Source organism: Polypterus senegalus, chromosome 12 (assembly GCF_016835505.1).
Source record: "Polypterus senegalus isolate Bchr_013 chromosome 12, ASM1683550v1, whole genome shotgun sequence".
Classification (NCBI taxonomy): domain Eukaryota; kingdom Metazoa; phylum Chordata; class Cladistia; order Polypteriformes; family Polypteridae; genus Polypterus; species Polypterus senegalus.
Genome location: NC_053165.1, coordinates 73,043,701 through 73,068,258, shown reverse-complemented (window position 1 = coordinate 73,068,258; position 24,558 = coordinate 73,043,701). Strand labels below are relative to the sequence as shown.

The following is a 24,558-nucleotide window of genomic DNA, read 5'->3' as shown; positions in this document are numbered from 1 at the left end:
TACGTACGCGTGCACGCCCCCACAAATGATTTGTGGAAGTTGACTCTAATTTAATACCCTTCCACATTTATATACGTTTTTTGGAAATTTCAACATTTCCATTATTCCTTGGATGATAAACACGTAAGAAGTTGAAAAGTAACTAAGCCAATACGCTCGCTTATCCATTGTCTCCTTTATTTTCCTTATCGTCTTCCATTTTCTTTGGTTCAGGAAAAGGGTGTTAAAGAAGGTATTTTGAACTATACTTAAAGAACTACCAATAACAAGTCCGACTTTGGCGTCACAGTTAAAACAACAAAAACACAAGGTTTGTAACTACAGTATGGTTCTCTACCTATGAATAAACCTTGGGAATGTGTTTACTAAAGTTAATTGTCGTATAAACTATAGTAAGCTTAAAAAATAAAAACTCGGGTACCTTGTGGTTTAGAATTGAGCACCTAAATACAGTCGGATTGTGTCCAATAAATATGCCGTTGTAAATTAGATTAGCATTTAAAAGAATTTTTACATATTATTTAAAGCATATTCATTTTTAAAGTGCACTTTCTTGCCTTGAAATTCAACATGTTTAAGTTGTTTAATTTTGTTATATATACCTCTTCTAGCGTTTTTTAAATGTGAGTATAACATAATAAAATATACATCGAACCAGACCTTTTTTAAAATCTAGATTATACATTAGTTTATTACTTTTATAAGCATTTTCCCTTAACTTATTGATGTCTTGTTTATCAAGCGCTGATTCAGTTCCTTTTATGCCAGGAAGAATGTGTTTACTTTTCAATGTATGATAACTTCCCTATGATGTATTATTCATTTCAATTATCTTGTATTTTATTATCTTGTTGCTTTGTAGTATTTTGTAATATGCATCATGTTTCTTTAGCTAATGTGACTTACCAGATCAGGATGCATAACAACCGCCTCTACTGTATATAGAGAAGCACCGTGTCACACAGTGAGATGGACTGGCAGCTTTCAGATATGACGGTCAACACCCATCAGAAATTTACTGAGCCTTAAAACACACAACCTGAAGGAATGCAAGAATGATTCTGTGTAATGTCAATGGTAAGTTAACCCGCTACAATTTTTTAAGTTGTGATCTAAGGGTAGTCCTGTCGTATGATGCGTCTCCGCATGCTCATGCCAATGCATCTGCACTACTTCAGCAAGCAGACATCTTGCAGGATTGACAGTACCCATGTAGGCATAGTCTTCAACTTTCAGCTAAACACAAAGCCACCTTCAATATTTTGGAACTGGTGTAATTATGCTTTTTGGTATGTGTCTTGAAAAAATGTATGGACACTAAATAAAGCTATCAATGCCATTTTTGACTTGGAAATATGACTTTTTATATTTTTTATTGTGATAAATGCTCATGTTTCCAAACTAAAAAATAACTAATTGGGATTTTTACTTTCTATATCTAATTCAAGTTCATTTAACTTAAAATAAACCCCTTTTTATGTACATGTCTGTCCTGTTTTTCCATCAAGTATTATAATTTACATTAAGAACTGCTCCATTTGTTAACCACATGTAGCATATTCATAAGGATACCTGCAACCTTTGTACAAGTGGAAAAATGTTAAACACTTAAAGTAAACACCTTTTTCTAAATGCTGTGAGGTTGTGGAAGCTGATATTTTTTTTTTACAGTATATACCCTACATCACAAAAGTTTTTTCAAATGCAACATAGAATTCTAAGATTGCACACAAAGTGTGGCCAACGAAAATGAAACATGTTTACCTTACACAACAGCATATGAATTGTTCCAAATGTCTAAGTCATTTTGTGATCCACAGGAGACACACAGTGTTAAAAGTCCATATTCAACCTTTCACCAAACATTTTCACACAAATTATTAAGTAAATAAAGCTTACAATTCCAAGTTGGCAATACTTAATTAACTGAAATGAGTCTAAACATTATACTAAATCTCCTGAATTCATTCAATTGAAAATGTGTAATTAATAAGGTCTAGTTTTTTTATTGAATTTATTAAAATTAAATAACACTCATTACACAGAACTTGAGTTTGAAACAAATCAACCCCCACCCCTAAGAGAGAGAGCTAGGCTAGCAGCGTAAAAGTTTATGCTAGTAAAGAGAAATGAATAGATAAAATAACAAATGAATAAAAATAAATGGAGTAAAACAGGGGAGAGAACCTGCTTCCTCAATTTAAAAAGCTGGTTCTAAAATGTTATTGATTCGATCCTGCCAGGTTTTGAAAAAGATTTGTACAGATCCTCTAAGTGAGAATCAGATTTATTCCAGTTTCAAATAGTGTATAACATCAGTTACCCACTGACTTAGAATAGGAGAGATAGACTTATCTCGCTCAGCTGGAAGAATCCTATGTGCCAGTAGTGAAATAAAGGCCATTACAGTTTGTTTGTCCTTTTCCAATTTAAGCCCTGATGGTGGCCCACCAAACACAGCTGTTAATTGATTAGGAGGGATTGGGACATCCAAGCTGTCTGAAAGGCATTTAAAGATTTTGGTCCAAAATGATGTTAATTTGGCGCAGGCCCAAAACATGTGGTTCAATGAGGCCAGAGCTTGATTGCAGCTTTAACAGGTTGGATCTTGCCCAAGAAACATTTTTAACAATTTTAAAATGAGAGAGATGCGCTGGATATAGAATTTTAAGTTGAATATTAAAGGTTTAAGTTTTTAGTTGAGTTAGTATTAAACATATTAAGGTTAACATCTTGATTTGAGTGTAAAATGTATGCTTTGCAAACACATTTTCTAATGTACTTGAAAAACAGGAGCTCCTAAGTTGAATTTACTTAAAAGGGAAAAGCAAAAAACTGTTCTTTGTTTTAAATAAATCAAATATTTTTTTTGTCCAGTGAATATATGTGCTATATGATAAATAGATAGACTTGAAAGGCACTATATAATAGATAGTGAAAGGCACTAATATATATATATATATATAATTAAATAAATGGCACATTGTAATAGATAAAGTGAAAAGCACTATATAACAGAGTGAAAGGCACTGTATGATAGATACATAGAGTAAAAGGCACTAGATGAATAAATAGATGTGAAAGGCACTATAAAATAGACACAAAGTTAAAGGCATTATATAACAGACAGATATGCACTATGATAGACTGAAATGCGCCATATAAGAGACACAGAGATGAATTTGCGCTACATAAGTCATAGGATAGGTACATCTTTATTTTTGAAAAATGTAGCGTTTAAAACGTTGGTCTGTTCTTACATATATTCTATGTATTTTCCACACACGATAAAAAGATTAGCCTAATCAACATTCGTCCTAAGTAAAGTGAGCGCTTGCATTCAAATTTTAAAAGCAGCAGAATGGCTTTCCAATGACTTTAACCACATTTTTAAAAACCGCGGACAGTGTACTGTATTTTTAAAGTAATTGAACTACATCTTCACAATATTTTACAAGTTTTTGTACAGAAAACTATAATTACACATATTACAAAATCATTGCGAAAAATTATAAAACGCACCTATATATTAACCACAATCACTTAATTAACGTTAAAAGTTAACGGCACCGATTCTAATGAGCTCTTGAAAGAGCGAAACTCGCATAGATTTTTGGTCATTAGGTTTAGGAGCGTTTGTCATTCCAACAATTTAAGTCTTTGTGGTTTTATAAATCACTATCAGAGGATTCTCTTTGCCGCTTCAGAACAAGACATAAACTAAAAGCCCACGGGCTTAACATGCGGTTTGAAATTAGTAGAAAAAAATTACCTGCGGAGGCTACGGCATCCCACTTGGAAGGAGGCGCGTCCTGGCAGTCACGTGTCTGTTTACAAACAGTCGGCACGCGACGGGCGTGGCGTGTCCGGGCTGTTAGTAGACAGACCGGAAGTGGCGGTGCGCGCGGTTAAGCGGCCATTTTGCGCTGACGTCACGGAGTGGGTTGTACCTCGACCGGCGGCTTTATACCACGCACTCTGAATTGAAGTTGAGTGAGGCTCGATATTGACGTTGAAGAGGGTTAGCACTTCTTCGGGATCCCCCTGCTCTAATGTGTCGAACGCTGTATAAACGCGTCAGGACCTATCACAAGAACAGATCTGAATTCAGTCTCGTTTATTGTTGAATCAATGAGATATTCAGTAGCATGCGTTAGGCCAGGACTTTAGTGTTGTACTTTAAACGTTATGCCGGCTGACGCGGAATGAACATTTAGAAATTTGACCCTTAATAGCATTAAAATCACTCAGATCGGGAATTAATGTATGTGCCCTAAATTTCACACACCGTATCATTTTGATTTAAACTTTGTTTGGCAGTAAACTTTTGAAGATGGCGAAGAGTAATGTTCCTTTGGACGAGCTTCAAGTGACAGAAAGAGATCCGCGAACAGGAAAGGAAATTTCACAGCCGGCTTTGGTAAGTTTGCCTTAATAAACAAGAAATTTTATTTAAATAAAATGTATATTGCTAATGCCATATTCCTGGTTATAGCCGCTATAGTCTGACTGCCATGTTAAGTTTCCCATTAGCATAACTAACGTTACTGTCTACCAGTATTTGAGTGTGTCTAAATATTCTTTAACGTATATATATTTTACTCGTTTATCCAAGTCATGCCTATGTGTGATCCCTGACCAAGGTACCAAATATGATAAGGTCATAGACACACCGTTCAAGTTCAGAGTTACTCTTTTCTGACAAATACAGATGATTTGTAACGCTTGTTTACCCATATTAAATTGGGGTGTGAATAATGGTTTTATTAGGCAGCAGTTATATTTAAAAAGAGATGCGTTCATTCATAACGTTTATAGCTATTTGAAACCTACTTTTTAAAGATTAAAAACGTTGCTTTTCTACCCTTTGGTCCAGCATATGGTAGACCGTATTAAAATATAATAACATCTTAAGTGGATTTCTGTGAAATGGCATGGGCTTTATGAGACTAGTGTGTCTCTTTTTTCAGTCAGTCAGGTAGTCATTTTTCCACTGCACTAATTTGTGATCATGAGGTGGTTCGTTGTGGGGTTCTGCTGGAGTCGATCCCAGTTGGCTTAGGGTGCAAGGCAGGAACAAACCCTGGACTGGGCAGGGCAAACACACACCCCAACCCCAAATAGCAACAATTTAGGATTGCCAATCCACCTGAGCTGTATGTCTTTGGAATGTGGGAGGAAACCAGAGCACCCGGAATAATCCCACATACACACAGGGAGAACATTGCAAACTTCACACAGGGAGGACTTGGGACACAAACCCTGGTCTCCTTATTGCAAGGCAGCAGTGCTACCACTACATGGTTGTACCGCCTGTTTCTTTTAGCTATGGAAGAAAATGCTATTATTTTCCTGAACAAGAGTCATAAACATGTTTTTTTTGTCCTTTGTGTTCTTACCTCACAGCAAGGGTTTCAGTGTGGACATTTTGTAATGAAGCAATAAGAATGTATATAAAGTGTAAATTAGGGTAAGCCCCACTAATTCATATTGTTCATAAGAAGTATAATGATTGGCTTCATTAGAAGTACAGAGAATTAGAAGTGTTGTGTCGGTTTTTTTGAAATACTAAAATGTGTGCTTTAATTTAAAGTCTAAATATTCTAGACTGTAACAAATGTTTATTTTTCATCCTATGATAGAGGTCCATAAAGGGCCAGATCCCTAGTAAAGGATCAAAATTCAAAAATAACATCACTGACATTGAAAAAGTCTAAAACAATACCCCACATACTTACGGTTGAAGTTTATCATTGTGAACCGTGTAGGAGTGGCTGTTAGAGGGTTAGGACCACCAGCTAAGAATCGTATATCAAAAATATGATCATATTCATGAGCAGTAACTTCAAAATAGAGTAAAATGACACTCTTCATTACCATTCCCTATTTTCTCAAAGTTTAGTGAAGAGACGTCACTTGGATGTCTTGTATCTCATTAGGGTAGGGGTTCACAAAGTTTTTGTTCCAACCAGCTTCTGTTTTTAATTGGACTCTTGGGTTAGTTAAGTGAACTGTTATTTCCCAGATTTCGTGTTTTGGGAACAATATAGAAATTAGGAAACTAAGTTTGATTAAAAAATTATATATATATTAAAATGTACAAAGGCAAAATATAATGAAATCTACAAAAAAGAGTTAATCATTTAAATCTATAGCAAAATAGAAATATTTGTAAATGTCTTATAAATGTAAAGATCATGCTGCAGTGCAATTCTGAATGGAGAAGATAAAAATATCAGCTAATTAAATGAGATCAGTGTTATCAGTAGTTGTCAATGATTATGAATCTGCTTGAAATAAAAACCTGAAACCACAATAAGGATCCCATGCTAATCTATGTATGTTGTGATTTGCTGAGTGGTTGTGTAGGTTGGGGCCCCAGTGTGCTGCTTTGCCTGAGGGGTCTATAATGCTGTTAATATGTCCTTGCCCCTAAGACAGAGTTTGAGAACCCCTGCCTTAGGGGGTCAGTTGATGTGGCATGTACTACTTCCAAGTTCTTCTGATCATTTTTGCAGTGAACACTTATTGATTTACTTGTTATAATAAGGATGCCATTTCTTGCACAGAATACGGTCAAAAATGGCCTAAAAATGAGGGGAACTCCAAAAAACTTGATGTCTTACATAACTAGATAAGAAAATGAGTCAAACAATGTACCATATGTACTAGTCAAAACCAACTGAAGTGATTTCAAAGCGTTCTTAAGTAATTCTTATGAGCGCAAAAGGACGCATACACATTTCATCTTTCATTTGTTGTGTAACAATGGAGGCGCACATTGAATTCAAACTTGGAGTTAAAAGCCAGTTTGTGGATCATTTGTATTCCAAGGAATTTGAAGCTCCAGATATTTTATAATGGTACTGTACCCTGGATTTTCAAAGGACCAAGGCCCCCAAATGTTTATGTGAAACTATAATTACAAGCCTTTTTCTTCTCGGGTTGGTAACCGGCCACATATTATCTTTTGTTTCATTTCATCATAATGAACATTATATCAGTGTGTCATAAAGAATGTTGAACATAAATCAAGGGATGTTATGCTTGGACTATATAACGCACAAGTGAGACGGCATCTGGAATATCGCATTTAATTCTGGTCACCACACTACACGAAAGACTGAACAGCAGTTGAAGCTTTGCAAGGTGCAACCAAGTACTGTACATTTTAGGACTTACGGAACATGTCATATTCTGACAGACTCGGATAATCCTTCTTTATTCAAAGAGTTATGGGAATCTGGAACAAATGATAAGAGACATGGAGTCGAAGCAGAGACATTGACAACCTTTAAGTAATATCTGGATGAGACATTGGGGCAGCATGACTATTAGCTAAACAGACAAGCTTGATGGCCTGAAAGGTTTCCTGTCATTTATCACATTTCTTAATGTTATTACATTTCCATATAATTTTAAAAGTGTTTAATTATTCATGGCATCTGTAAAGGTCAATTTCAGTATTTACATGTTTATTGCCATTGATATTTTATATTTATAAATCTGTGCCTACAGTCTGAATCTGTCCTCTGAGAAATGTGGAACAATACAGGGAATCATTTGCATTTTTAAAAAAATGAACAGCTACTGCTTCAATAAGTTATTTATGATAGTATTGTCCTAAACAGAATATATAAAATACGATCTAAATGGTAATCAATCTTTTAGCACCCAAACAGGTGTGAAGATCGTTGTTTTGTGCTATATAAGCCACCTTCACAAGATGGCTCACCAGCCGATGTAGAAGAATACCTGGAACTGGCTCAGTTTATTGCTGAGGATTTGGATTGGGTTTTGTCCCTGCCACATGATAAATTTTGGTGCCAGGTAATAAGATACACATTTTACTTCTCTTCTTCCATAAGGTATGTTTAGATAAAAAACATTGCTAACCATTAACTATGTCAGAATGTGTTTTTTAGAGATTCATATGGCTTGCCAGTGCATTTGAAAGAGCTGCTTGTTCAAATAAACATGTTTATTTTGTATTGACGGTTCATGTAAATGATGCCTTGTCTTAACTAGTGTGGAGTACGGCATGAGCTGTAAACCTGCACTAAAGCGTACTTCCAAAGAGTAATAAAGTAGACCAAGATGTTGACAGCCATAAGATGAATAGATCAGAGTAGATGTTTCTGTTTTACCAATAATAATAGAATAGTAATTAGATATTGGAGTGCATAATCAATCTGAGCATTGCAAACAGCTATGCATGGTTTAACATTCACAATATGGAATCCCTTTGTATAATACAGAATGATAGATTTGATGATGTGTTTTATCCAGCAGCCCTGCATATAGCATCAGTCTATTAAAGGGGAATGTGTTTTTCACGACTGAACCATATTGCTTCACTGAAATAGTTTATAGGTAAAGACTTGATTATCGCTGCTCGTTTTAATGCAGGTGGTGTTTGACGAGTCTCTACAGAAATGTCTGGAATCATACCTTCGTCTGGCACCCCGTGGTTTTGACAGTGACATGACAACATCGCCAGCGGTTAGTGACATGCAGAAGCATCTTCATCGCAGTGTCTTCTTCACATTTCTCCGAATGGCAACTCATAAAGAGTCTAAGGTATAAAATAGCAGAAGTAGTAGTGTTTGGTAAAGAAAAAAATATCCCACTTAATGATTGCATCTATGTTTGTTTGCTTTTAGGATCATTTCATTACTCCTGCTGTATTTGGAGAAATTATATACAACAATTTTCTTTTTGATATCCCTAAAATCTTAGATCTGTGTGTGTTATATGGGAAAGGAAATGGTCCTCTTTTACACAAAATGATTGGTAAGTCAATGTCAAAAGGAGACTAAATCTGGTAAACCAGTTATGTTTACATTGCAGTTAACTGGAGTTTTTAAAGGTGAAATGCTATGTCACCAGTTCAAAGACATTATGTGTCTAATGCAAATTTTTTTTCTTCTTTTTAGAAAATATCTTTTCGCAACAGGAAGCTTACTATAGTGATCTGGATGAAACTATCCCTACTGTGCTTCAGGTATGTATCTGAACTGAGTAATGCATAATTTTAGCTAGATATCAGAATCAGAAAACTTTATTAATCCCAAAGGAAGTTACTTATGTTACAACTTAACAACAGACAAGGGACATGTTACACTAAGAGCAAGTATACAGTAATCATGTAAATATAAATAAAGTATAATAAATGTAAGTATCAAACTAAAGTACAAAGTGTTGCAGCTTAACTTAATATTTCACATTCTGAGAACAAATGAGGTTATTCTCATGTAAAGAGCAGACAATTTATTGTACAAGAACAGATAGTATGACGCACATTTCAAGTACTTGGAAAAAATGTTCCTGGATATCCAATAAAGAAAAAGGGTAATAAAGTGTGGGTGAGTGACCAGGAAAGGAGTTCTAGAGTCTGATGGCTGTGACGTTCAGTGGAGCACTTGATGCTAGTCAATCTACTGCTGAAAACGCTCGTCTGTCCAACCACAACACTATGAAGTGGCTGATTAGCATTTTCAATAATAGACCAAAGCCTGGACAACATTCTGTGATCTGCCACAGTTTACAAGCGGTGCAGTTTCTCTTCTTCTTAATTAGTTTGTTTAGTCTCCTGATGTCTGCCACTTTCAAGCTTGCTCCCCCAGCATGCCACAGTGAAGAAAATGGCACTGGCAGCCATGCTGTTATAGAACATCTGCAACATAGTGCTGCTGATACTAAAAGATCTGAGCTTGTGTAGAAAATACAGCCTACTTTGACCCTTCTTGTATATGGCCAGCGAGTTCCAGGACCAATCTAGCTTATTGTTCATATGCACCCCTAGATACTTGTACTGCTCAACGATCTCCACCTCCACACCCCTAATAGACAGGGGAGTGGCTGGAGATCGCGATCTTCTTAAATGAACTACCAGTTCTTTAGTTTAACTGGTGTTGATCTGCAGTTGATTCAGCTCACACCAGTCAACAAAACTGTCCACTACCTTCCTGTGTTCCGTCTCATCACCATGTCTGATACTACCTAACTATTGCAGAGTTGCATATCAGGGTGATAAAAAGAAAAAAAAAAGTATAGAAAGATCTTCAGTTAATTAGTTTTGTTATCTTGGGGGTAACATTTATTTTTTATATTTTGAAAAATTGAGTTTGAATGGATGGAGCTTTAAAATCTTCACCTTTTGAATTTTAACTGCTTGTATAAATGTTTTCCAGGATGACTTCTGTTTTTTATTAAGCAGCCTCAAATTCACTTTTTCCTCTACAGGTGCTAGATAACATTCTTAAGAAATGTGGCTTGCAAATGGATGGGGCCTTTACAGGAGAGCCTCAGAAACTTGGGGTACAGGGCGCTCCCTCTCTTATGGATATCAGTTTAATGGTAGGAGAACGGATGTTTCTTTCTTTTTTTTTTTTTTCTCCACTATGGTTTAGAGTTTTTATTTTAAATTGTTAATTTGGACTGTCTTTGAAAATAGCTACTCTGTTCTGTACTCTGTGTCAGTATTGTTAAAACAGAAGATTTTGCTACATAAGTCTTCAAGAATTGCTAAGTAGCTTTAAAGAAAAACTATTATTTCTATGGTGCTTTTCCTTTTCATTCCTCCGGCTCCTTTCTCTTCGCAGTTCTTCTATGTTAAAAATGAATCTCTCTACCTCAGTTTGAATCAGGTATAACCGACTTAAAATGTATGTTTTCCATGTTTAGTCTCTTTTACTCTGCATCCAGTCATGCAATCGGGGCGTCCAACTTACACGAAGAATTTAGAGGTTGATGGGAGGATTGGCAAGCTAGCCACCATTTTTAAAAAAAAAAAACTCGCACTGTTCAAGTGTGCTGCTGAGGTGTCATCGGTTGCACGGCTGCGCTCAGGTCCTAATTTGGGATTCTGAGGTGGTTCGTCATTGCTCCTGTTTAGTCTGAACCCATTTTTAAATTGCCTTGTTGCAGTTTAAATTGTTACTACTACGCTGCTGTTAGACAACATGCAGTTTCCATTCAGTTGGCATCTCTTCATTTTATAAACCAGCACAGGGGTCTGCATTGACTGTCAAAGTCAAAAAGCTTAAATATAGTAGAAGAATAAATCGATAGGAATATACATATTTGTTATTTAGTTTAAGTATATCTTTTATAAACCGTGTGCTGATTTTACACATATTCAGCTGTCCTCTCACATCTCAGGCATCTTTATTTTTGCTAGCAACCATAAATTAGCACTGATACCCCAAGTCAAAATACCCAATGTTTAATGGTCTACTCCCAGTGCTGCTAACTTCACTTTGTGTTTTATTTTCAGGATTTTGTGGACGTGGTGCAATTCTTGTGTGATACATGTACCACCCTTTGTTCATTCCTTGATATTTTCCCAACAGCCTGCAAAACTTTTCAAAATCACAAATTTCTTACCAGGTAAGAGCAACTTTATTATCCTTTTCGAAAACTGACGATGACAAAAAATATTCTCCAAGTCAAGTTGGGGAGCATGCACTGGTACAGAGTGTTGCCGCACCCACCACATGATGAGACAGCTCGGGATGGCAACCCTCACAGGCAGACGCGCAGTTCAGTCTCACCCTCCGGAAATGACCTTCTGTCTGCCACAGCCAGGGGCTACATGGGCGACCCCTTGGCCTGGTCCAGCCACTCGGACGCCCAACAATGATCCTGTGAGCTGGATCACTCTCTAGGAATCGTGCTTCAAACGTTGGATACATTTTATGTAATTAGAATAAATAATACTACAAGTGTTAACATTTTATCTATCTCCTTCACTCATTTTTAAATAATTATAATAACTTCAAATTATAACAACATCCATCCATCCATTATCCAACCTGCTATATCCTATGTACAGGGTCAAGGGGGGGTCTGCTGGAGCCAATCCCAGCCAACACGGGGCACAAAGCAGGAAACAAACCCCAGGCAGGGCACCAGCCCACCACAGTATAATAACATTAAAAGCAATTTATAAGATATTGTTTCTAAAACAAATTGTCCATGTAACTAAAAAATAAGGACATTGGCCTAGAAAGGAAGATCTGAAAACTGTGGCATAGATTTGACAGTTGTCTGGATTTAAAGGGTGCAATATCAATTGTTATGAGATATTAGATTAGATTGGATATAACATTTTATGACATATTAAAAAATTGAGGCATTGCTCCAGAATTCCCTATAGTCACTTATATGGTCCATATTTGCTAATTGGAGCTGTCATCAAGAGTATGTGTGTCTGCGTTTGGACTTTTCTTGGAGAAACTTCCACATCCTGCATTACACTGACAGTTGTTGTCAAATAATCCTGAGGTGTTTGTCAGTGGTTGCCTAGAACCGACGATGTTTTTGCCTCTTACATCTATGTCAACATCATATTATCCTTGAGGAAAAAATAAAAATAAGCGTTCAGCTGCCCTTGTTTTGCTGTCCTGATCACTGAAGCTCATGACAAACATTCCTCAACAATAAGCCCCCTCTCAGTCACTGAGGTCTTATCTTTGAACCACACCAGCCAAGACAACAAACTATCAGACTCGCTTGTGTTTTCATTCAAGTACAGATACAATATAGTACTAAGACTTGAAATGGGACATCCTAAAGCTTATATTACATACTAGTGGATTGTACAGCAGACAGATGTCAAGATGAAAGGCCTACTTCAAAAGTTATATGTAAAAAATCATGGATCTTTAAATTGAAACTTAAATACCTGTTACTTTGTTTTAGGCTGGCTTGTTTCTATGAGATACTTGTTCCTGAGCTTGAGACAGCTATCAGGAGAAGAACATCTGAAGATAAGAGGTAAGCTGCAGTGTTATAACCTTTGTTTTGTAATATTTCTGATTTTTTTATGAGGTTACTGTAAAAAGCAGTATGTAAATAGCAACCTCAGTGACTAGGTGCTTGCCATCCTAACATTAGGGAATTTCATTAAGAAGTTAAGTTTGACTTTAAACACACCTTCTGTTTCATATTAAAATACCATCTTTGGTATTACCTTGAGTTTTAGCAGTATGGGTATGAGCATATTTTAAATTAGTATCACAGTCATAGATGTTCCTTCTGTCTGATGCCTGGAGGTCCTGGATGTCTTGGAAACCCGACTGTTTACCAGTGTGTTTTGTTGATTTAGAGTTAAAATGCACATATACTGCGGTGGGCTAGCGCCTTGCCCGGGGTTTGTTTCCTGCCTTGCGCCCTGTGACCCACGTGACCCTGTAGTTAGGATATAGCGGGTTGGATAATGGATGGATGGATGGATGGACATATAACGTGACATTGTTTCATTCTTTAGGCTAACTTTTTTTACATATTAAGTACAGTGCAGAATATAGTGAAACAACAATTTCCTTTACTTACATTATGTTCACTCCTTCTATGTTCTGTTTCTTTGCTTACAATTCAGAATTCAGGAGGATTTATGGACAAGACTTTGCCATTCACAAAAGAAGATGATTGAAATCGCACATTTTCTTATCAACTATTGCTGTTTGCAGCCCATTCTGGAAAGCAGGTGGGAAAAGTGTTGGTATCAAGTAAATATCATTTTAGTATTTGAGTAGAAACCTAGAGACAGTCACCAAGACCTTAGCAAACAGTGAATTAAATAGATAGATACTTTATTAATCCCCAAGGGGAAATTCACATACTCCAGCAGCAGCATACTGATAAAAAACAATATAATTAAACTAGCGGTTAGTAGGAGAGTTTTGCAGACACAGTCTGCTGCTGTTCACTAATCTAAACTGGAAGCTAGTAGCCTCTTTTCCAGTTTCAGGACAGGCCACTCGCATCTAGTGGCTCCTTACCTTTGATGCTTTTACAGGCTGGACTTTTCCAGTCTTAGACTTTCAATGCAATTATCAAATCACCTTCAAAGCGGATATGGATTGGAGAATTCTAACTTCCCCCTTCGGGGATGCCTGTTACCATTAATTTGTTCACCTCAGCAGGTGAGACTCCAGAGATGGCACTGTTCCAGCCTTGTTATGCTACTCCTGGTAATTCACGCTGTGACTTTAATTACCTGGAACTTTGTCTTGGCGTGTTCGAAAGGCTTTAAGAACTGAAAATACACCTTTTCTTTGATGACTCTTAGGTTTCTACAGTATCAAACATTGTTTTTTTTTTACTGTAGATAAAATTTTTATATTTAGTTTTTCCCAAATGTTTTTCATTTCAGTTATCATGTTGTTGCCTGATGGCTCATTTTTGCATGCTTTGTAAAGTACCTATATTGTACTAGTGTGTGCTTTTTTTTTTTTTTTAAATTGAAGATTCTAAAGGTGTTTGCAACTTTAGGGTGATCCAAACAGATTCAAGTTCTCCTTATGACTAGTTTTACCATATTTATAATAAACACACAATTTTAATTCAAGTAACACGAAGAAGTCACTCTATTTGGCAGTTTTATGTCATAACCGAACAGCAGACAAGTGCTCCACACTTGGTGATCTACAACATAACGTGAAGTTGGAAAATTCTTGTGATGGTTTGTGACCATTTGAAGAATAAACTGTTTCTGTTCCTCATCCTTTGCCAGTATATCATTGCACTTTTCAATGAGACTTTTTCCTGTTTCAGCTTTGTTGTTCACTACTGTCATACGTGCCAACAGTTCACAAAATTCATCGGATCATCTGTTCACTGTTCTGTTGGTTTCTTGGGAAATGACCCTGACCTTTGTTTGGTTTTTTCCATAAGGACATCAAAGAAGGATTTTGTTCTTTTTGTTACCAGAACTTTCAACTACACCTGATCAGATTGATTTGCCAGCTTAAGTCACAGAAGAATGTCTGGTAACAGTGACCACAGCAGGCTTTGCACCATCTTTTCCTTTGTCATCAAAAAGGACCAAAATAGAAACTCCTACTTACTACTGGAATGTTCTGGGAATCCCACCTTAGTTATGGTTTAATAATCACTTAACCAGTTAAAGTGAATGTATGTACATAGTAACAATATGAATAAAATGTTCAGAATTGAACAACTTCTAAATGATACACAATCAGGCCGAAATTTCAACAGGTTGAGCAGACTATCCCTAATGGATAAAAACAGGCCTTCTGGAGAAACGATTCTACAAACATTGATTCTTTGCACTGGTTTGTCGATCACCCTAGTGTGACAGGTTCAGAATCACCATTATGAGATTAGTCATTAATATGTGGTGTGATAGATGATAGCATCAAGGTTGGCTGAATGGGTAATATTTCACATTTATGCAGATTAGCAGTGGTTTCTGTCTTGGATCCAATGCTACCAGTTACCTGTAAGCTGCTGAACAGATGGGTGAATGAAAGATTTTTTTTTCTTCGCTTTGTGCAATTTTGACACTTCTTTTTTTTTTTTTTTTGTCAGCAGCTCAGAGAATATCAATCTATTTGTGGAAGATTTCCTGCAGATTTTTACAACACTTATTCAGGAAAAAAGGTAATTAATGCTCTCTGTATTGCACTGTTGTCTGTAGCAGCTGTGTGGTTTAATAAGAGAGCACGTCATTGGTCAATTTAGCAGAACCCCAAAAAGCTGTACTTGCCAAATAGCACCTTAGAACTACAACTTTGTTTAGATCTCACGGAGAGTCTGCAATGTACGGTTTGATGGAAATGTTGAAAAACAAAACAGAAGGGATTTTCTGGAAATTAATTTCCTGTTAAAAATAATCAGTAGTTATTTTGTAATATTTTTTTTATTAACTATTACATTTCATTTTAAATTGGCTCATGGACAGTTTCTCAATGCTTGTACCCAATGGCATTGGTGCCAGTGTATTGCAGACGTCCATTGGGGGGGGTCACAGCTCTTTCAGAGATCCACGTTGTGCACAAGTTCCGTTTTCGGCCAATTCTTGAGTAATTTCATTGCTGTTAGCTGAGCTGACTCACTCTTCACTTTGCTAGTATTCTCTGCTTTTTTTATTTGTCTTTGTCAGCACGTTGTTAAACGTGTTGTAAAAATGTAACACTGAAATTCCCAGATTAAAGAATTGCCTTGTTTTAAAAGTGTAAAAAAATTAAAAGCACTGTGGTGATTGTTCTGGTGTGAAAGGTTACTTTACTAATTATGGGGTGCTTTTTTTTTTTTTTTCCCTTTGAATATTTCAGGTTTCTTGCAGACTATGATGAACAGTTTCCTGTAGCAGATGATATCAGCTTATTACAGCAAGTTTCTCCGTTCCTGTATCCTTATCATCGCTGTATTAGGCCTTAAAGGCAATAAAATTTAAAGAGTAAAGGAACTCCGCTAATACATCACAAAGCCATCATGATTTGAAACCATTACTTTAAGAATTTTTATTGAGGTACGTGTAGTTAGCAGTGCTGTCTTACAGCTTCAGAGTCCTAATCAGTAGAATGTTTGAAGTGTTGCACCCTACGCCCCAATCAGCATGGGCTTCTTGCGTTTTCCTCCTTGCCTGAAAAAAGGGGCCTTAGCCGCCTCGAAAGCTTGCAAATCGTTGTCTGTTCAGTTAGCCAATAAAAGGTGTCATCTTGCTTCACTTCTCATTGCTGCCAAATCCCAATAAGCTGGCCAATGGCGAGTCAATACAATAGACTTGTATTCCATTCGGGGCTCATTTCCTATTTTTCCTTGGTGGGTACTTAGTAGTAGATGACATAGTTAATTAGGTGGAAATAGTTAGTTGCTTTTTGTAAAGCAATTGGAGTTCTGCATTTTGAAATTTTAAAAAATGAATTGATGTGAAATCTGCTTGGTACAGAGCTTCTCAGTTTAATTAAGCCTTAACAAATGCACCCTCAGTGATGACACTAGAACTTCGTACATCCTCCAAGGTGTTGAATCTGCCTGGGAAGGGTTGGGCAGGAAAAAGCATGGTGTCCCCACAACCCACACATCTCATCCTGAGCCACACAAACTTGAGGCTGAAGGTGCTGTGGGCGGATCAGAGGCACAACCTCAGAGGGAAATCAATAAAAACGTGAGTGCCGTTTCCTGAGAAATGCATAGAGACAAATGCTAGAGGGCTGTCTTCTCCCACTGTCTATGTGCACGCTTGAACATCACCAACAGTTCTGAATTATCTTTCATTTCCATTTCTTAAGAAAAGTCCTCCGGGGTGAGAAGACCTGCCCAGAGTAAATACACAAAAGCAAAGCACACATGGAGAGGGAAATCGGAAGGGGCTGACATTATGGCCACTAAGTGTTTAGTTAATGCACTAAAGCACACAGCTCAAGGCTGGAGGTTTAATCACTGTCAGTGACCACCTGGTCAATCCTTAACGGAGCAGCCAGAAAAACTATTCTAGGAATGGTTTATTATCAATAATTCGCAAAGCACTTTGGATAAAATTGCTTTTGGCAAAGCAGGAAGAAAATTATTAAAGGAAGTAAAAACATGATCTTATACAGTATTTTAAGAACTGAACGCACTAGGCCTAACCTGAATAAATAGACCTTCATATTGATACCTTGGTCAAGTTCCCAAAGGAAAATGTATTTGATCCAACTAGCTGAAATTGCTACGGATTATTAATTATTACCATGAAGAAATTACCTTGAGTATTTAGGTTTTGCATATGTCACAGACAACATCCCAAAATTAAACCAGACTAGGCATTCAGGTGTTGCTTTCTTGTGTGGTATGATATGTTCATTTTGCTGAGATGCACTATTAAGAATTGGAAGTGCAAGAGGTTGCAGAGTTTCAAACCTGATGCCTCTCTCGTATGACACAGGAGAAGGCAGCATGTCTTCATTGCTGAACTGACTGTGCTGTGATTTCTGTTGCAGACTTCAAAGCCATCACAAGTCTCGGTAAGTTCTGGGGAACTGGAATCGTTAATATTCCAGGTCCAAGACCTGCTCCCTGATCTGGGGGAAGGGTTCATCATGGCCTGCTTGGAGGAGTATGCCTTTGATTCAGAGGTTGTCATCAACAACATCCTGGAAAGCAAACTGTTGCCAAACCTGGAGAAGCTGGACCGCACTCTGCCGAGGTAGGGAACCTTCCTGCATCTTATAAAGACTCCATCTAAAGACCAACAGCGTAAGTACACTCTCTGAGCAAATAAAGACCCCTTGTACACCTTCTTATCCATGCAGTTATCTTTTCAGCTAATTATGTGGAAGCATTGCAATGCATAAAATCATGCAAACACCGGTCAGAAGCTTCAGTTAATGTTCACATCAAACACCAGAGTGGAAAAAAAATTGTGATTTCCATTGTGGCATGGTGGATGGTGGCAGAAGGGTAGGTTGATTATTTCTGTAACTGCTGATCTCCTGTGATTTTCACACACAACAGTTTCTACGGTTTACTCAGAATAGCACAAAAAACAAATAGCATCCAGTAAGCGGCAGTTTTGTTGATGAGAAAGGTCACAGTAGGATGGCCAGATTGGTTTAAGCCGACAGGAGGGCTATGGTAAATCTGTGAACCGACTGTGGGGAGCAGAAAAGCATCTTAGAATGTTTGGCACATTGAAACTTGAGATGGCTGGGCTGCACCAGCACGTCGGATTAACTTCTGTCAGCCAAAAACACAACGCTGAGGCTGCAGTGGGCACAGGCTCATCAGAACTGAACACTAGAAAGAATGTAATCTATTCTGATGAATCTCGATTTCTGCTGAGGCCCACAGATTGTAGGGCCAAAATTTGAATCCATGCATCCATACTGCCTTGTGTCAACTGTCCAGACTGGTGGAGATGGTGTAATGGTGTAGAAAATGTTTTCTTTGCACACTTTGGGCCCAATAGTACTATTCCATCATTGCTTGAGTATTGCTGACCTTGTGCATCCCTTCCTGGCCACAATTCACCCATCTTCTAAAAGCTACTTCCAGCATGATAATGAATCATGTTGCAAAAAAAAGGTCTTTTCAAACTGGGTTCATAAAGCCAGTGGATCTGAATCCAGAATAACACCTGTGGGATATGGTACAACACAAGACTAGCAGCATGAATGTGCCCAGTAGTCATGTCAACATGGTCCAGATTCTCAAAGGAATGTTTCCAAGTATCTTGTGGAATTCTTGCCAAAATAAATTGATCCTACCAAGAAGGGTCCTACCAAGTATTAATGTGGAGCTCCTAATGATTTGCTCAGTGAGTGTGTGTATAATCTGTAACGTAGTGCACATTTCATGTAGTAGACGGCGTTTAAAGTCTTCATTTTGTCTTTCTTAGGCCTAAAAAAGAAGTTTCAACAGTACTCAGCTCCAGGTGTAATATTTTTGATGACGACGAGTTTGACGTGTTTAACCGGGATCACGTTGACACGTCTTGCATCTGGAAAGGAAAAAGGTGGGAGAGAGTGGCTGTCTTGTAAGGCTATGTAGGGAGTGTTAAATGTCTAAAGATTGAATCTAATATTTATAGCTCTTTTCTAAATTTAATTTGATATTCTTGTACCCATTTTAACATTGAAATGTTGCATTTTAATTTATACCCAGACAAAGGGGAAGTGCCCGTGCCTTAGTAAATGATAAGCAGCATGTCAAAGAGCAGAAAGAAAGATACAAATCTTATGAAGTGGTGGTGGAGGAAATTCCTGTCGGTGAAGGCAGCAGAGATGGTTTCTACACGGACAACTATGATGATGAGTATGATGACACATATGATGCCAACCAGGTCGGTGCCAACGATCAGGATGACGACACTGAGCTTCTTAGTCGCAGGTGAGCTGCCTGACCATCCATAGAATTCTATAAAAGTTGGATTGTGTTGGTATGTGGCTGTCATATTACTGCGGAATAGCTTACTGGTTTCTGTTACACCCATTAATTGAAATTTAAAAGTTAAGCAGTAAGTAATTTTTATACTATACTTTTTAAAAAATTGAAACTACTCAAAACATGGCTGGGAAATTACTAGTAACACATGCTTGTCGTGGACAGGTAAAGAGATGAAAATTCTTTTGATTCCTTAGTAGATGTCCTCCACACAGATTTTGCCTGTTCATCCTACACAAGCTTGCTTTGCCTGCTTGATGATCTTCTCCACTGGGCCCTTGAGCAAAAAGTGCACTGCGGTGCGGCACAATAGCTGACCCTGCACTCTGACCCCCACAGACCATGCAGGGAAAAAAAAGACAACTTTTTCCCCTTGACGATTAATAAAGTCAATGAAATCAAACAGCATGGGCTTTGTTGTTGTAGGTTTAAAAATCCAGTACAGTTTTAGCAGCCATCATTCCCAACATGAAACAGAGCACCAGTTTGAAGACAAATCATGCTACAAATGCCACCACCAAAGAGACGTTAAGCATGGAGAACAACGTTTACATTTCTTAATGTGGCGATATAAAAATGAGTTGTTTTGGATCTCAACGTTATATTTATGTTATACTTAAAGGGTAAACTGCCATTCTGTTGGGAAAACACCAGTGAGCATGTTTCATGTTAACACAGAAAATAGGATCCATAATAAATAATTGTCCAAACATATTGTACTTTTCTCTGTCCCTTCTAGACCTTTTACCACTCCCTTGATCCTGTCTACCAAGAATAAACAAGAGCTAGAGAACGAGCGAGATGACAATGAAGATGACGACTACAAAGAAGAAGAGAAGGTATTGTCTGCTGGCTTTTTTTCCATAATTTAAAAAGGAAATCAGAAGCATATGTGTTGTAAAAAAAAAAAAAATCTATTACCACTGTTTACTTACCTAAAAAATATTTTTTCTTATGTTACTTAGCCCAAGTAATTCGTAATGAAGGCAGAGAAAAATTATTATTCTCGTTTTTTTCATGCAGAATAGAGTTTTAAAAAAAAAAGTCTGAAGCAATACAAGGCCATAGTGACCAGCTGTATACAGTGGCAAACGATATGAATACGCTCATGGAGGAAAATAAAAATCTCATGTTACCTGTGACACATAATCCACGTGCCAGTTATACAGCCTTTTGTTCACAACATGCAAAGCACATGCTTTTTTTTTTGCTAATTTGTTGTTCAATAAATACTTCCAGAGACACACATCACAAACAGGAAACACAGTTCACATGGGTTCAAGTGTTGAATATCCATCTGGCTCTCGTCCTCATTTATTGGTCAAAAGTTCTGTCTTCAATTCAAAACTCAATCCCAAGTAAACTGTGCTTCCTCTTTATGATGTGTGCTCATTTTTCTAGAAGTATCTAAGTGCATGTTGCGAAGAAATGTTTGGGTAACAGACACAAAGTAATGAGATTTTTTTCCGTGGATATTGTTTGCAGTTATAGAGCATTGGTCACCATTTGCTTCTACTATATCAAACTTAAAAACATGAGATTATTCTTATTTGTTGTTTTCGGTCATCACTACAAAATACACATTGGGGTAAGTCAGTTATTATTAAGTTCAGTCCGTGGTGCCCATGTGGCTGCAGGTTTTTACCTCAAACTGCTTCTGCTTGTAATTGGGCTCCGACCTTAATTACGCTAGCTGGTGGTGTACAGTTATAGTTTATAGCAGTCCAGTAATTACAAGATGGACATACTAAATATTTAGTGTAAGGCAAGAATTTACATGTAGTTAGATTGATAAGACATATTTTTTTCTTTTTAAAATTTATCTTCTTCTATAATACACTACTGTGACGGTCCATTTGTCTGTCCAGGATTTTAAATCACCTGTAGCTCGCAAACCGTTTGAACTATTGACTTGAAATTTGGCACACATACACTACGTGACGTCTACTGTCCGCTTTCAGGGTGATGATTGAGCTCCAGGGTTATTTCTCGTTTTATTTTATTTTATTGTAGAATCAACTCTCGGCAGCAGCCAGCAGGGCGGCCATGAGGTGAAGGTGTACGGGCGCCATTCTAATCCCCTATCTCTTCAAATCTTTAATCTTCAATGTGCCTCAAGAATGATTTAAGTGCCAGCTTAAGTGGAAAATTAAAGAAAACATACTAAGAATTTGCAACACAAACACTGACTTAATCAGTTTTAACGTAAAAAGATACTGACAAATGAAGAGAAGCAGCAGGCCCCTAGGGTGGAGCAAAGAACAACTGCTCAGGAGGAAGCAAACGAATGATAAGCATTCCTATAGTTTTCTTTCTCTGTATGTTTAAGTCAAGTGGATTCATTGCACGTTATTGTACAGTGTGCCATAACTGGTCTTATTTAATACGCTACCGTGGCTGTCCGTTTGTCTGTCCAGGATTTTAAATCACCTGTAGCTCGCAGGCCATTTGACCCAGTGACCTGAAATTTGGTACACAGATACTACGTGACGTCTACTATCCGCTTTCGGGGTGATGATTGACCTCCAAGGTTATTCCTCTTTTTATTTTATTGTAGAATCAACTCTCAGCAGCAGGGTGGCGCGTTTGCGTACAGGTGCCGTTCTCATTCCCCTACCTCTTCAAAACTTCAGTCTTTCTTGAGGCAGATTGAAGACTTAAGTGAAAAATGAAAGAAAATGTACTCGGTAATTGCAACACAAACACTGATTTAATCAGTTTTAATGCGAAAAGATGCCGACGGAAGAAGAGAAGCAACGGGCCGCTAGGGTGGAGACAAGAAGAGCAGCTCAGGAAGGGGCAAGCGCATCAACCTCTGAGCAAACGAATGGTAAACAGAGACAGAGAAAGAGGATGAAAACTATAAATCAAGTGTATTCACTGCACATTACCGTTCTTGCAGTGCATGCGCCGTTACTGGTATTTTTATATTACGGTTATTCCACCTTTTATTTACTAACACACAAGAGGCTAATAGTAAAACAGATGCCCATTAGCATGCTGTGTTGCTTGAATGGCTGTTTACTCGGCTTGTTGTTATTATTTGGCAGGAGTCGAGTACAATTAAGAAAGCAAACTCCAATGTCATAAACAATGACATATAGAAAAGAAATTGCACGTTACATTTAAATATAACTATTACACTCCTGTACTTTTTGTGAATTCAAAATAAGATAAAGGCAGCTCTTTACAAAATGACATCATGTAAAGGTGAAGTAAGTCACTGATTGTCAAGCTGGTTGGGACAAAAACCTGCAGGACTGAACTTGAGACCCCCCGGGTAAGTAACATTAAAAAAACAAACAAGCACAACGTGAGACCAATGCACTGACGAGAAGAAACCACAGTTTTGAGAAGTGAAGTGTGACACGCATTTAGGGGTTCAGATTAGCAGGAGAAGCGATGCCGTATGTTAACGTGCTCTCAACATACTGGTGCAGGAGGCGCTCACAGAGGGGCAGCTGAATTTGTAATCCTTAATACACCTCAAAATGGCTGTGTTTGAGGATGTGAGAGGGAATGAAGTTAGTCACAGGTAGACTGACAAGGACCAGGTGTGCACTTTGACATGAGACCACTGTGCCACCAAAGGAATTCCGAGATTTGACACTATTTGGCACCAAGATGATTAAACCCCTCTACCAGACTTGTTTAACTCACAAAAAGTATTTAAGAATTTAACGTATCCCTTTTGCTTTCACGTTTCTCCATTGTCAGCTGTACTGAAAGTCCTTATTTAATTTTTTCTTCTGCAGAATAACGGCCCAATGCGAGATCTGTTCATTCAGGACCCTGCTGTTCTCCGTGAACAGGCAGAAGCTAGAAGAGCTGCCCAGTACCACAGAAGAGGGTGAGGCATTTTTCTGTACTTTTTTATGAGTTTGTAAGATAAAAAGCAAAGCCATAGTTCATATTCCAAACAATCCAAAGCAATAACCGAGTTGTAAAATGCAGAGGGATGAGCATCGCCCTTCCAAACTACTAGGCCGGGCCGACTGCTCCGTTCTCTGAATGACTAAAGAGAAGCTCTGTCTGTGAAAATCTACTCCACAGATTCGAGTCTCCAAGTAATTGGTATTTTTTTGGTTTTTATATGTCCATGCAGGTTTAAACCAGACAGTTCTGCGAATGTGACCGGTGCACCACGAGGACGCGGTCAAAGTAAAGAAACGGTGCAGGAGCGCCGCAAGAAGGAAAGCCACAAGTCAACCCGTGCCAATCACAACCGAAGGGCGATGGCAGATAGGAAGAGAAACAAGGGCATGATCCCCTCGTGATGTGGACTTTTACATGAATGCGCATAGGAAAAAGATGTGGTGATGAGCACATAATCACCGCATGGCTGCACTAAAAAAAAAAAAAGGACTATTTTCATAAAAATGTTTACTTAATTTAAAATTCCAGGATAAACACAAAAAGTGTGGGGAGCACACTGACCATAGGACATGTCAAGCAGTTCAGGAATGCAATGAATGGAAATATACCTCAGTTTCAAGCTGAAAATCCACTTTTCATTTTCAACCGGCCCAGTACCAACATGGCATCAAATGTAGCGAGTAAGCAACCATCTTCTGTCCCATTTCAGAAGACACAGGACGTTCACCGTTAGCTGTAGCCCTTTAAACCCAACGACCCCACCGTCACAAAAGCAGCCTGGCACTGCTGTGGTCAACCTGTAGGGTTATCTGTTGACAGAAACTAAGGAACCAAGTTTACATTGGAAGGACATTTTACTTTTCTGTGTAATTAGAAGCTCAAATTTAAAAATTATTTTCAGCATCAACAATGTAATTTCTGTACAAAATAGATTTCAATTTTACAATTGTGCGTTCTGACTGGTTTTTCTTACCTGTAACCCAGGATTCCTGTGAAATAAGTTAT

At 37.8% G+C, this 24,558-nt stretch overlaps 2 protein-coding genes across 4 annotated transcripts in view; one reads left to right on the top strand and one right to left on the bottom strand.

Annotated features, from left to right (window-relative positions):
• mtmr3 (myotubularin related protein 3) overlaps positions 1-3,844 on the bottom strand; it is a 54,519-nt gene extending 50,675 nt beyond the window's left edge. Inside the window, exon 1 of the mRNA XM_039772263.1 lies at positions 3,773-3,844. The gene's annotated coding sequence lies outside the window, so the exon portion shown is untranslated. The remainder of the gene's footprint in view (positions 1-3,772) is intronic.
• On the top strand, positions 54-24,499 carry ascc2 (activating signal cointegrator 1 complex subunit 2). 3 transcript variants are annotated; one of them, XM_039772272.1, is made up of 21 exons: positions 54-123; positions 214-310; positions 893-1,077; positions 4,321-4,420; positions 7,672-7,830; positions 8,410-8,580; positions 8,664-8,793; positions 8,937-9,004; positions 10,246-10,359; positions 11,279-11,391; positions 12,706-12,780; positions 13,385-13,492; positions 15,340-15,411; positions 16,086-16,160; positions 16,744-16,921; positions 17,736-17,941; positions 19,133-19,249; positions 19,399-19,623; positions 20,417-20,516; positions 23,433-23,527; positions 23,783-24,499. In XM_039772272.1, exons 4-21 carry the CDS (start codon positions 4,334-4,336, stop codon positions 23,952-23,954), a joined length of 2,265 nt encoding a protein of 754 aa, XP_039628206.1. In that variant the 5' UTR covers positions 54-123; positions 214-310; positions 893-1,077; positions 4,321-4,333; the 3' UTR covers positions 23,955-24,499. The 3 variants fall into 3 exon arrangements, with proteins under 3 accessions (XP_039628206.1, XP_039628205.1, XP_039628204.1); XM_039772271.1 differs by lacking the exons at positions 54-123; positions 214-310; positions 893-1,077 and adding an exon at positions 3,938-4,136 and having other exon boundaries at positions 15,343-15,411; XM_039772270.1 differs by lacking the exons at positions 54-123; positions 214-310; positions 893-1,077 and adding an exon at positions 3,938-4,136.
• Positions 24,500-24,558: the final 59 nt, after the last annotated feature.